General features: G+C 42.2%; 1 protein-coding gene across 1 annotated transcript in view; it reads right to left on the bottom strand.

The window, feature by feature from the left end:
• grnb (granulin b) overlaps positions 1-14784 on the bottom strand; it is a 27256-nt gene extending 12472 nt beyond the window's left edge. Inside the window, exons 1-8 of the mRNA XM_062532587.1 lie at positions 14660-14784; positions 13491-13611; positions 10599-10742; positions 10229-10366; positions 6649-6762; positions 5965-6106; positions 4685-4794; positions 4376-4529 (exon numbers count right to left, since the gene is read on the bottom strand). Coding sequence (XP_062388571.1) covers positions 4376-4529; positions 4685-4794; positions 5965-6106; positions 6649-6762; positions 10229-10366; positions 10599-10742 — 802 coding nt within the window. The 5' untranslated portion in view covers positions 13491-13611; positions 14660-14784. The remainder of the gene's footprint in view (positions 1-4375; positions 4530-4684; positions 4795-5964; positions 6107-6648; positions 6763-10228; positions 10367-10598; positions 10743-13490; positions 13612-14659) is intronic.
• Positions 14785-15111: the final 327 nt, after the last annotated feature.

Below are 15111 nucleotides of genomic sequence, written 5' to 3'. Positions count from 1 at the left end.
TCAGAGAGATTGTAAAGCCTGAGAGAAACTGACAGTTGGTGCCCAGGTGGCTGACCAGCTGGAGTAAGATTCTAATTGCTGCCGTGATGTCATAATGAGCAATGTTAAGTCTATGGGGGAAATTGTAATAGTTTTTAACTAATAGTTTAAAAAGTATAAAAGTTACAAAGTTGAAAAGTCATAGCACACATGTCCTAAGTAAGACCTACGTAACGCAGTTTGAATGAAGTTTCTACGTTAAACGGTTCTAGCTGATTTGCGTGCGTTAGAAGAAGAACTAGAAATGCAATTCCAAGGAATTACCAGTGCATGAAAATGCAAAAATAGATAGATAATGTAGATATGGTTACTAAGGTGTAGCTAGGGTAAACATGGTGGTTGCATAGTTTACAGAGAGTTGATAGTGTGAAGGTAGACAGTTTAAAGATGAAACGTTCCAGTTCTAACTTAACTAATGATTTCTATTCATGTTAAAATGTTGATTAGCTAACTTAGCTAATGATTTCTAGCAGTTACGCTAAAAATGCTTACTATGCTAGCAATGCTAACAATGCTAACCAGGTTGATTAGCTAACTTAACCGATGATTTCTAGCAGTAATGCTAAAAATGCTAACTATGCTAACAATGCTAAATTTGCTAACAATGCTAACCAGGTTAATTAGCTAACTTAGTTGATGATTTTTTGCAGTTATGCTAAAAATGCTAACTATGCTAACAATGCTAACTATGCTAACCATGGTAACTAGCTAACTTGCTAGTGAGGACTTTTATTTTGAAACATTTGTTGCTAGGGTATCCATGGTGGCCACTATCAGGAAACAAGAAGTTACTGCAGTATAATCATGTTGGTTGCTATGGAAACGGTCATAAACACTTTTTAATGGTTGCTATGTTGGTTGCTAGGTACATGGAGGTTTCATGTAGTTGACTGGAGGCATAGTGGATGATAACTGACAGTTGGAATGGTTGAACAGTTCAATAGTTGAGTAGTTTCAATGGTTAAATTATTTAATAGTGTATTATTGCAGTGAGGACCTTTATTTTGAAACAGTTGTGGACAGAGGAAGTAGTGAAACAGGATCTGTAGTCTTAATGAGATTGTATGCTTAAAGCCTGAGACAGAAGGTGCTTCTCATAGCGTTTACGCGTCCTCTCTCGCTCCTCACTGATCTACATAAAGAATGATGGAGCGGCAACAATGGGATAGTCTAGCCCTTCTTCTATCTTTCTTTATGTAGATCATTGAGGATCGAGGATCGAGGGAGGACATATAAACGCTGCTTGAGAGGGACCCACAGTAAATACTTTAAAAGTTGTATGTAGATAGTCTAATTAATGTTGATAGATAGAATGTTTAATGGATGTTAGACAGATTGTTTAATAGATGTTGATAGACAGTTTAATGGGTGGATGAGTGAATGGTCTGAAGAAGATGAATGGATAGAATGTTGGATGGAATGTGCCTTATATTCTTGTAGAATGGAGAGACACAGCTCTCTACTGAGAGTAGTGGATACAGATACAGGTGTAATCAATTTAACTGGCTAGTCTTAAGAGAGCCAGCCTGAGACAGAGTAGATTGTTTAAAAGTTCAATGTAGAGCGTCTAATTGATGTTGTTGATAGGCAGACTGTTTAGAATGGGTGGATGAGTGAATGGTTTGAAGAAGATGAATGGATATAAAGTTGGATGGAATTAGGAGGACTTATTTTGATACTGTTGTGCGCAGAGGATACAGGGGAACAGAATATGTAGTCTTCAGAGAGGAGCCTGAGAGAAACTGACAGTTGGTGCCCAGGTGGCTGACCAGCTGGGGTAACATTCTAATTGCTGCCGTGATGTCATAATGAGCAATGTTAAGTCTATGGGGGAAATGGTGATAGTTTTTAACTAATAGTTTAAAAAGTATTAAAGTTACAAAGTTGAAAAATATAAAGCACATATGGCATAAGCAAGACCTACGCAACAAAGTTTGAATGAAGTTTCTACGTTAAACGGTTGAAGCTGAATTGCGAGCGTTAGAAGAAGAAGTTTAATAATAACTAGAAATGCAATTCCAAGGAATTACCAGTGCATGAAAATGCAAAAATAGATAGATAATGTAGATATGGTTACTAAGGTGTAGCTAGGGTAAACATGGTGGTTGCATAGTTTACAGAGAGTTGATAGTGTGAAGGTAGACAGTTTAAAGATGAAACATTCCAGTTCTAACTTAACTAATGATTTCTATTCATGTTAAAATGTTGATTAGCTAACTTAGCTAAAGATTTCTAGCAGTTACGCTAAAAATGCTAATTATGCTAGCAATGCTAACTTTACTAACAATGCTAACCAGGTTGATTAGCTAACTTAACTGATGATTTCTAGCAGTAATGCTAAAAATGCTAACTATGCTAACAATGCTAAATTTGCTAACAATGCTAACCAGGTTGATTAGCTAACTTAGTTGATGATTTTTTGCAGTTATGTTAAAAATGCTAACTATGCTAACAATGCTAACCATGCTAACTAGCTAACTTCCTAGTGAGGACTTTTATTTTGAAACATTTGTTGCTAGGGTATCCATGGTGGCCACTATCAGGAAACAAGAAGTTACTGCAGTATAATCATGTTGGTTGCTATGGAAACGGTCATAAACACTTAATTTTAATGGTTGCTATGTTGGTTGCTAGGTACATGGAGGTTTCATGTAGTTGACTGGAGGCATAGTGGATGATAACTGACAGTTGGAATGGTTGAACAGTTCAATAGTTGAATAGTTTCAATGGTTAAATGATTTAATAGTGTATTATTGCAGTGAGGACCTTTATTTTGAAACAGTTGTGGACAGAGGAAGTAGTGAAACAGGATCTGTAGTCTTAATGAGATTGTATGCTTAAAGCCTGAGACAGAAGGTGCCTCTCATATAGCGTTTACGCGTCCTCTCTCGCTCCTCACTGATCTACATAAAGAATGATGGAGCGGCAACAATGGGATAGTCTAGCCCTTCTTCTATCTTTCTTTATGTAGATCATTGAGGATCGAGGAGCGAGGGAGGACATATAAACGCTGCTTGAGAGGGACCCACAGTAAATACTTTAAAAGTTGTATGTAGATAGTCTAATTAATGTTGATAGACAGAATGTTTAATGGATGTTGATAGGCAGATTGTTTAATAGATATTGATTGACAGTTTAATGGGTGGATGAGTGAATGGTCTGAAGAAGATGAATGGATAGAAGGTTGGATGGAATGTGCCTTATATTCTTGTTAAGAGAGACACTGATACAGCTCTCTGAGAGTAGTTGACACAGGTGTAATCAATTTAACTGGCTAGTCTTAAGAGAGCCAATGTACTCTTAAAGCCTGAGACAGAGTAAATAATTTAAAAGTTGAATGTAGATAGTCTAATTAATGTTGATAGACAGAGAGTTTAATGGATGTTGATAGACAGATTGTTTAATAGATGTTGATAGACAGTTTAATGGGTGGATGAGTGAATGGTCTGAAGAAGATGAATGGATAGAATGTTGGATGGAATGTGCCTTATATTCTTGTAGAATGGAGAGACACAGCTCTCTACTGAGAGTAGCCTAGTGGATACAGATACAGGTGTAATCAATTTAACAGGCTAGTCTTAAGAGAGCCAGCCTGAGACAGAGTAGATTGTTTAAAAGTTGAATGTACTGTAGAGCGTCTAATTGATGTTGATAGGCAGACTGTTTAGAATGGGTGGATGAGTGAATGGTTTGAAGAAGATGAATGGATATAAAGTTGGATGGAATTAGGAGGACTTATTTTGATACTGTTGTGCGCAGAGGATACAGGGGAACAGAATATGTAGTCTTCAGAGAGATTGCTTGAAGCCTGAGAGAAACTGACAGTTGGTGCCCAGGTGGCTGACCAGCTGGGATAACATTCTAATTGCTGCCGTGATGTCATAATGAGCAATGTTAAGTCTATGGGGAAATTGTTAATAGTTTTTATTTAATAGTTCAAAAAGTATAAAAGTTACAAAGTTGAAAAATACAAAGCACACATGGCATAAGCAAGACCTACGCAACAACGTTTGAATGAAGTTTCTACGTTAAACGGTTGAAGCTGAATTGCGAGCGTTAGAAGAAGAAGTTTAATAAAAAGCCTAGGAAGAACAGTACAGTGCATTTTCATGCACTGTAATAATAAGAAGAATAGGAAGAACAGTACAGTGCATTTTCATGCACTGTAATAATAAGAAGAAGAAGAAGAAGAAGAAGCCTAGGAAGAACAGTACAGTGCATTTTCATGCACTGTAATTACAGCAATACATTGTTGGGTACAACGTCAACTAGTTTCTATAACAATTTGGACATTGAAGTTGCATCTCAGGGAAGCAAACACACACTTGGCTCTTACCATCCTTGGCGGCGGGCGGCCGAATGAGCAGAGCGGGGAGCTTCTGGGCCAGAGGGGAGTGTGTGTGTGTGTGTGAGGAGGCGCACTTCTGGTGCTCCAGGTCACAGGTGGTGCCGTTGGGGCAACAGTGGGACTTATCACTGCAACACACAGCCTAACACACACACACACACACACACACACACACACCTATTTAGACATTTTAATATGCATGTTTTAACATTCTTTTCTGTTTTCACATTGGACTTGGCATTGGACTTTCACATACGTAGACTTCAGGGAGCAAAGATCTACAAGACACACACTTACGTCAGGGTAAGGACAGCAGCCATAACTTCCAGACTTCATCAAGCAGCAGGTGGTGTCGTCAGGACAGGCGGACTGCGCACCTGGACAGGTGATGGAGCCCACGCGCTCATCTACACAGACAGACAAAGAGAAAGAGAGAGAGAGAGAGAGAGAGAGAGAGAGAGAGAGAGAGAGAGAGAGAGAGAGAGAGACGACATGAAATAAACTACATACAACATGCGTGCATTTCCACTGCCTTATAGATCACTACAAAATGGCCTGCACTGCATGTTCAGGCATGCTAAGTGATATTCCGTCCCATAAGGAGTACCAGTGTTCTGATGAAGAAGTGCACAGGATGTGGGAGTTTGAACCAGAACATTTCCCCCCAGAGAATTATCATGGCCATTTTATTCCATCATTGCCAACTGGAATATGAATCATTTCATTCTCTGTAACAACCAATATTTCAGTTTTGCAATCAGCACAGTGCCACCAAAAAAGCACTTCATTTTACCATTAAAGGAATTATCCAGAGTAAAATGCACTTTAGATCAATTTACGGATGATTGGGAGAACCGAAGTATCCTGAGGTCTTTATGTGGTCGGATAGAGTGTCCAGAATGAATTTCATCAAGCCAGTACCTTTCCGGAAATGTTGCTGCTGCACCTGGGGAACATTTCAGCAACATTTTCGGAAAGGTACTGACTCGATTAAATTCATTCTGGACTCTCTATCCGACCACATAAAGACCTGGGGATACTTCGATTTGGCTTTAGTGACCCTCTACTCACTACCACGCAAGTGTAATGTTTTTTTTTTTAAAATAAAAGTCTGTGTGGATTCTTCATGGACATTTTAACGGAGTGCAACGTTATTTACGAGTTGTATCCTGATAGCTTACTTAGAGGAACAATAGAGTTTTAAAAGGTTTTGAGTGGATAATGCGCTGAATCTAATGTGTCTCCCAAAGCATCTCCATGACAACATGAGCCTCATGACTGTGACTAGGACTCTGACTCACGACTCTGACTATGAGAACATGAGCAGGACATTCCAAAGCTAACCGGTTTAGCGATCGAGCTCCCTGTGCAGTGGGTTTGGGAACAGGGTACAGTGTAGGGACCCTGCCAATAGGAACGCATCCACAGTGTGTACACAAATGTGTAACACAGCACACATCATCATAATGGTACAAATGTGTGTGTGTGTGTGTGTGTGTGTGTGTGTGTGTGTGTGTGTGTGTGTGTGTGTGAGAGAGAGTGTGTGTGTGTGTGTGTGTGTGTGTGTGTGTGTTTACCAGGCGAGTGCACTCTCTTGCGGGCGCGGAACTTCGTCCACATGGGGGAGGACCCCAGAGTGGAGGACAGACATTTGGAATGTTCTAGATCACACTTGGTCTTCTCGGGGCAGCAGTGGCGCTTGTCCTCACAGCACACGGCCTGCAGGCCACAGGGATCACAAGAGTTTACACACATAAAACACACATAAAACACACATAAAACACAGCACACCGCCTGCAGGCCACAGGGATCACAGGAGTTCACACACATATAAAACACACATAAAACACAGAATGTAAAACAACCGGCACTAGTACACTCCCATACGTGTGGTCAAAACCCAATGTGCCAGCACAGTGGAGTACATTACATGGCACATGGTTATACAACAACACTTTTGTTTACAAAACAAAACATGTTTAGGGGTGTAATGTAGTCTAAGGTCATCGAGCAGGACTGACTGTTAAAATGAGTCCTTCCACGACCACCCATAATGCCCTATGTTTGCTGGCACTACACTCCCCATCATGCCCTATGTTCGCTAGCACTACATTCCCCATAATGTCCTGTTTGACAGTATTCCATTCCCCATAATGCACTATATTTACAGTATTACATTCCCCATAATGTACTATGTTTACAATACTCCAATCCCCATAATGCACTACATTTACAATACTCCATTCCCCATAATGCCCTACGTTTGCCAGGGGGCAGCAGCCCCAGGTGCCGTCGAGCAGCTGGCAGCAGGTGGTTCCGTCTGGGCACTCGGACTCCTTGTCGGGGCAGACGACCGCACGCGTATCCTCCAGGGGCTGAAAGACACAGGGAGAGGGCATCAGAGAGGGCACAAGGGGGGGGGCGGGGGTGCACAGTGACCTGTTTGACGCCGACGCTGCCTCCATATGACAACGAGACGCAGCTACTGTAACTTTTGTGCAAGCTGTGGTAGCGCATTACTATAGAACGAAATGCGGTCAAGGTGTGTGTTTCTGCTGGAATTTACAACGGCATCGAACGTGATTCATCATAATCAAGGACCGGAACTATCCGTTTTAGAAATGTCCCTTCTGATTGTGAACAGCCTGTCCTGAGAGAGTCCGTGCTGGTGGCCAGTACTAGCTGCATTATGCTGACGGCATCAGAAGCTAACACACAGCTGTAAAGTAGAGCTGTACAGTCAGCATAACTTTATCTAATACTCCGAATCTGGCAATATTACTTTCTCAATTCTATGCCAGTGATAATAAAGTGTGAGAATACAATGCAACTTTAAGAGAAACAAACAGCAAGATTTTCACACACACACACACTATTGTTGGTAAATGCAGGGTGAGAAACATCAAACATGTGCGCACACACACACACACGTATCCAGATGCATACATGGACATATAGAGAAGTGTGCAGTGAAACTAAGGGGAGGAAGTGGTTGTGTGGGAGTATGGAGCAGTGAAAGTGTGGCCAGAGTTTCAGACATGCACACAAAGGTTGCAGTAGGGGATACAGACATGCACAGGAGGTGAACACACACACACACACACACACACACACACACACACACACACACACACACACACACACACACACACACACACACACACACACACACACACACACACACACACACACACACACACACACACAGGAGGTGAACACAGACACACACACAGGAGGTACACACACACACACACACACACACACACACAGGAGGTGAACACAGACACACACAGAGGAGGGGTGTTCAAGTGCTGTGGGATGTTATAGGGGAGTAGGGGAGTTCCATCAACAACACAGCCTATTTCATACTACTCAGCATGATGCATGATTCAATGACACAGCACTAGTGGATTGTGGCAAATGCAAACGTGCAGCAAGTTGAATCATGGCTTGATGAGCGTGATGAATCATGGCTAATGGGGCGTTCAAAACGTGTAAGTGTGTGTGTGTGTGTGTGTGTGTGTGTGTGGTGAAGGTGTGAATGTATAATTCTGCAAGACTATGCTCGCTCACCTGTGTGGGTGTGTGGCTAGCTGACCTATGAGTAAGACCGCGTGTGTGTGTGCATGTATTATGTTTGTGGGTTCATGTGCATGTCCATGAGTGTGAATGTGCATGTTCAGTGCATGTCCATCCGTGTGAATGTGCGTGTTTGTGTGTGTGTGTGTGTGTGTGTGTGTGTGTGTGTGTGTGTGTGTGTGTGTGTGTGTGTTGCCTTCATGTACATGTAGTGCTGTGCGATATGGACAAAAAGTTATATCCCGATATAGACAATTCTATACCACGATAACCAGTGTTGTGCATGAACGAGTTCAAAAGAACGTGTTCATTGAACACGCTCATTTTTCTGTGAACGCTGAACTGAACGCAACACATTTGTAAATAATGAATTTGAACGTGAATTCGCTCAGATTTTGGGAAATGAACGACGAACGTCACTGTTGATGTCCAATTAAACGTTACGGAATTTATTTTGTCCTGAGAAGTCGAGTGACCCTATCTGCTGGCAATTTAGAAACAGTATGTCGTTGTCACACTCACTGCCCACGGGCGCCACTCCTAAACTACAGCTTTGCACTACCTTACTACATTACCCATGATCACGTTACGCATGATGCATTGTACACAGAACCGCTGCTGAATGCAATCGCGGAAAGATTCTGCACTTGTCAGTGATGATAGAGGGATGCATAACGTGTTCAAAGAGCCCTACAGTATGTCACTGAACAGTTCCATCGCAGCAGGTAATGCAGCAAGGCAGCCTCCTCCATTCTCCCGGTGTAAAAACTAGCCTACACTCTTCTGCTGTCAGGCATGCACAGCTGACGCATTTATTATGAATTATTAATAAATGCGCGGCCGCATGTATTAGGCATCGGTATCTGCCATAGACCTAAAAGAAATGTAGGCTATCTGCCCAGCGAAATAAAGCCCAATTTACGGACATTCTCAATTAGATGAGAACAACAGGTGGCTGTAGCCTATATTCCGTCAGAAACAGATTTTTATTCAAATGAACTGAATTTGAACTAGTTCAAAATTAAAAATGGTGAACTATGAACGTGAACAGTTCACTTTGCACTTGTGTGAACTGAACTTTGAACTAGTTACTGAAGAGTGTGAACGTGCACAACACTGACGATAACGATATATATCCCGATATAGAATTTCTACTTAAAAATATATATTTACATCCACACATTAATGCAAATTTCTTATAATTTCTAAAAAAAATAAATAAAAATTAACAGTTGTGGTTGTGTACAGTAGGTGTAATTAAGTGCCTGTCACTTTAAGAAATACATGAGAGAAAATAATGACGTTAAACCCAATAGTAAGTCTAAATAGCCTAGATTGGTTAGCAACACACATTTGAGAGATGCAAGTGAGCAAATAAACTTGATATTATCCTATACTTGTGTGTTATAATAGCATCACTTAAACTAGCAGCATGTCTCGCTGTTAATAGCACTGCTGCACATACCAGTGTGTGTGAGGGGGGGAAAGACGCACAGCCACAGGCTAGCTTTTAGGGGAGACCTGCCTTGCGCGCACCGCTTCTTCAGAAGAACACACTTGTAAAGTAGGCTAACATTAGGTGTTGTGACATTTTCAATTTCAGGGTATTGCAATACTTTTGTTGTATCGGTGCACCGTGCAACACTAGTTTATGCCAACGTCAAAAAAGTTTAATTTGTTTACTATTAGCTGCCTGCACTGCAGCGTTCATTTGCCTGGCCACCCATCCCGAGTCAGTAAATTAAGTTTACGTTGCCTGCTGCCAGAAGCGGCAACGCACCTGCAGTTAAATTGTCTGAGCAGTCACAGCCACACACGTTAAAATTACGATATAAACGGTAGAGGACTGTATCGTACGATAGACATTTTTCTGTCGTACAACGATATATACCGTAGTATCGCACAGCACTATGTACATGTCCATGTGTTTGTGTGTGGCCTTCATGTTCTGTCCATGTCCATGTGTGTGTGTGTGTGTGTGTGTGTGTGTGTGTGTGTGTGTGTGTGGCCTTCATGTTCTGTCCATGTCCATGTGTGTGTATGTGTGTGTGTGTGTGTGTGTGTGTGTGTGTGTGTGTGTGTTGCCTTCATGTACATGTCCATGTGTGTGTACTGTTGATTCACCTGAGATGCTGTGGGTGGTCTGGCTGGTCTCCTGGTGACTAGAGGCAGTGTGTGTGTGTGTGTGTGTGTGTGTGTGTGTGTGTGTGTGTGTGTGTGTGTGTGTGTGTGTGTGTGTGTGTGTGTGTAGTGTTGATTCACCTGAGATGCTGTGGGTGGTCTGGCTGGTCTCCTGGTGACTAGAGGCAGTGTGTGTGTCTTGTTCACACACTTGGAGTGGACCAGGTCACACAGCGTCCCCTGGAAACAGCAGTGGAGATGATCCGAGCAGCACTCCGCCTACAGGACAAAACAACAACAACATCAACAACAACATCTACCAACAACTGCCAAGTATCAATAACAGCTTAATGTGTCGCAACTGTACAAATCTTTACACAGAATTGAGCCTGATTCTGAAATCTGCAGAAGAAAGCAGTTGAGCGGTAAACACAAACACACACACACACACACACACACACATACATACAGACGCACACACACACACACACACACACACACACACACTTACGTTGGGTAACGGGCAGCAGCCGTAGCCCCCCGACGGCGTCTTGCAGCAGGTGTCTCCATCCTCACACATGCCCCCATCGGGACAGATGAGCGCTGAACACACACTCAGCAGCAGCAGCAGCACACACACACACACACCCCTCATCTGGGAACAGAAGGGCACATTTTTAGATTTTATTTGTAACTTCATACATTGCAAATAACAGAACACAGACTGGACACACACACATACCTCATCTGGGAACACAAAACACCATTAGGGCAATATATATATATATATATATTTTTTTTTTTTTTAATTGTAACTTCATACATTACAAATAACAGAACACAGACTCAACACAGTCTCCACACACACGGAGAACACAGCAGGAAGGAGTAAGCTAAAATGCAGGAAACGGAAAACACTCAGAAACAACCCATATGCACAGATACACAAGGACACACACACACACACACACACACACACACACACACACACACACACACACACACACACACACACACACACACACACACACACACACACACACACACACACACACACACACACACACACACACACACACACACACACACACACACACACACACACACACACACACACACACACACACACACACACACACAGGTTTGATTATTTCCTACTTCAGCTAAGTGGACCACACCATGCAGAGGAAAGGGTGGAACAGCAAAATGAGCCTGAATAGAGCAGAGCAGTCATTTGGACATGTGCTGGATGTCTCCCCTACCACATCATATGAGCATCTACTGTATGTGATGTAGAGAGAGAGAGAGAGACAGAGGAAACCATATAATATGAGCATCTACTGTATGAGAGAGAGAGCGAGAGAGAGAGAAAGAGAGTGAGAGAGAGAGAGAGAGGGAGAGAGAATGAGAGAGAGAGAGAGAGAGGGAGGGAGGGAGAGAGGGAGAGAGCGAATGATAGAGAGAGAAAACCATATAATATGAGCCTCTATGTGTATGTGTGAGAGAGAGAGCGAGAGGGAGAGGGAGAGGGAGAGAGCGGATGATAGAGGAAACCATATAATATGAGCCTCTATGTGAGAGAGAGAGAGAGAGAGAGAGAGAGAGAGAGAGAGAGAGAGAGAGAAAGAGCAAGCGCAAGAGAGAATGAGAGAGAGCGAGAGAGAGGGAATGAGAAGGAGTGTGCGAGAGATAAAGAGAGCGAGAAAATGCGAGAGAGGGAGAGAATGAGAGAGTGTGAGCGAGAGAGGGCGTGAGCGAGAAAGCACAAGTGAGAGCGAGAGAGAGAGAGAGAGAGTGTGGCCGTGTGTATGCTCATGAGCAAGGGGAAAGAGAGCGAGAACAAGAATGAGAGAGCGAGAATGAGAGAGAGAGAGAGTGAGAGAGCGAGAGCGAGAATGAGAGTGTGGCCGTGTGTATGCTCATGAGCAAGGGGAAAGAGAGCGAGAACAAGAGCGAGAATGAGAGAGAGAGAGAGGGAATGAGAGCGTGGCCGTGTGTATAAGTGTGTATGCTCATGAGGGGAAAGCACAGGCTGAGTAGAGGAGCGTGACAACAACAAAAAGCACAAGACAGCAAACACCTGCACAGGAAGAGCCGTGCAAGATGCAACACACACATACACACACACGTTTCTTCAAGCAAATGTTTTTTTTAACCATACATGTACAACATGTCTTGAGCAAAGAGATCCCGATTTGTTCACAAAATACATCTATGGACAATCTATACAGTACTTATAAACTCAACAGACTTCGGAGTCTATTGAAGACTCTTCAAAGGGCTATTATGAAGACTCTTCAAAGGCTATATGGAGACTAAAGTGCAAATATGATTTCTACTCCACAGTCTTTAGAGAGAGCACACTACATAAAGAGACCAAGAGAAGTATCCACAGAGTCCGTTTCACCAATACTGCAGCTTTGGGTCATGTCCCTTTACAGCTGTGTATAAATCGTGCCTTATCATGGGCACAACCCTGTGCAATACAGGCCTGGCTAACGTGATCAGATAATGGAATTCCTCTACTCAATCCCCCCACTATGTCAATACAACACTGAGCATGAAAGTCAACATATATGACCAAGGGTGCAACACAGAAATGTTTCCCAAAGTAGCCATCATGCTTTGATCTTCTCCACTGAATATATGGAAGAGACTGGAAGACTGCCTCTGGGGTTTGCACACAATTACACAAAACCGATTGAATTTAGTTGGCTGTAGTATTTGGGCACATACTATACTGACTACTGCATGTTTCTCAAAACATGTATTGATGACTTTTGCACAATTCAAGCCTGATGGAAACTTATCTGGCGAATGCGATCATTTTTACTTCCAAATCAATTGGTGCAAAGTCCAAATCTCACAGTATTGTGAAATAAGTATTTAAGTCAGGCGGCAACCGGACAAACTTCAATCGCATTTCATTTCTGACTGGTTTGTTTAACCAACATAATGTGCCATCCAAAAATGCAACCTGCAGTCTGACAATCCAATGGCACGGGGCACATAACTGAATCATTCCTTTTGAGGAGCATCTGCTGCAAAGAGTGTACCGTCACACCGGTGTGACAGGAATGTTGGAAAATTAACATTCTAAAGAATATCTGGGTTCATTGAATTCTACATAGAATTTTAGAACCTTGAATTGTTGCGGAATGGAATCTTGTGTTAGAATGTTCAAAACCCACCCTTTTAAAGGTTAATAAGCTTCCACTGTGGCCGATGGAACCAACTGGCTTCACCAGACGTGACACAGTAGCTGTGCACATTTGAAATAAATGAGATCATTCACAACTATTTTTCTACAACCATACAACTATATAACCTAGTTAGTTATACAACTATAACTTCTACACTGCGCGTAGAGGTACACGGTGTAGCCTGAGATGTGTGCACTCACCGTGAGTTCTGTGTCTTGTTACCCTCAAGAGGGAAGGAGAGGGACTGGGGCCAGAGGAAGGTGTACTGTGCTCTCTTCTTAAGATGCTCTGTGGCGCTGCATTCCCCAGTGCTCGCTCACTCTGCAAGCATCAGGTGGGGGGAGGAGGGGGGGGGGTCATTGTACAAGAAGCCAACAGAGCAAACAACCTAGGTTTCTAGATTAGTGAGCAACTGATGACATTCGCCACTCCTGTTCTTTCTGTTTCAAATAATATGATACATTAACATTATATTAATAAGCATGAAAGTCAAATGGGTCCGCTTGAGATGCTGCGTACAACTGACCAGTGAGTGACACATAGCCTATATGTGTACACACATGTTCACAACCTCATATTTCAATGGGTTAAGTCCAGTCAAAGCAACGTAGTGGCTACGTGTGTGCAAACTAAGCCTTTCATTGCATTTCAGTTCGTTGGTAGGCTACCAAAATGTAGCATGCCACTGGACAACTGAGTACATTCAGTTCCAATTTGCCAACCTGAAACATTACATTAGCAAATTCAATGTAACATTAAATTCCACAGCGAGTAAGGCGAAAGTTCCTTGGAGTGTCTTACATTGTAACTCAACGTCCATACGTTCGACGTCTGACATGATCAAGCAAGTTAATGAGTAACTTCAAATGAATAAACAGGCTCACAGCACAGCCTAAGATTGCTCTACCCAGACTAACAGTAATATCATTGTGTTGTCAGTTCCCTTTACCCAGGAGAAAATTATTTACATTATCTACTTGTTCAGCCTAACTAATTCCGAGGCGAGGAAATGGCTTTTGGTTCGCGTGTTTATAAACAGAAAGATATTGTTCTTTTTATTCTAAAAAAAGATGCATGCAACCTCTGATTCATACCAGTTTCCTGTTTACCAGAAACCGTCGCCTTTTTCAATGCGACGGGAAAGTAATTATTCGCTACGTCTGCAAAGCAAGTGCTTCTTTACAGATTCTTATGTGAATGTGAATCTGTCACCAAATAAACAACACTAGAACTAGAACTAGTCTCTCTTCGCTTCGCTTGCAAAAAGCTAGCTAACTTATTAGCAAGTTCCCTTACAATGTTTTACTTAAACTGACCACTTATGATTTCTTTAGTGACATGGCATGTTGAGTCGCTCCATATTGCTTACCTTTGAATGTATTTCCACGAAGAAAAACAGTAGGTCAACATATAACGCGTAAAATTGAAGGGATCTGTTTATTGTCTTTGTGGCTAGCTGATACAGGATGACTGGCGACTGCAGCTGATAATGGAATCACATGATGCGCTTCTGGAGTCATGTGATTAGCCCTGAGCATTGGGCTGGGCTTGGAGCTGAGAGCCGCTGCTCATTCATTGGCTATGCAAGTCTGAGTCGCCTAGTCATCATGGATTGTCCTGAAGCAAAACAGTAGGTGACATTACTGTAAAACTATCAGACACTCCAAAAACACCAAAGCTATGAAGACACTTGATGATGTATGAATATGATGTTTTATTTATTCCTGTGAATTGAATGTATGCCTTCTATGATATTGTATTAATATGTTGATTACTGTCTGTATTTAGGCTAGCCTACTATTATTGTAAAAAAAATATAAA

This window comes from Sardina pilchardus, chromosome 3 (genome assembly GCF_963854185.1).
Source record: "Sardina pilchardus chromosome 3, fSarPil1.1, whole genome shotgun sequence".
Classification (NCBI taxonomy): domain Eukaryota; kingdom Metazoa; phylum Chordata; class Actinopteri; order Clupeiformes; family Clupeidae; genus Sardina; species Sardina pilchardus.
The sequence above is the reverse complement of the archived record's forward strand: the minus strand, read 5'-3'. Positions and strand labels throughout refer to the sequence as shown.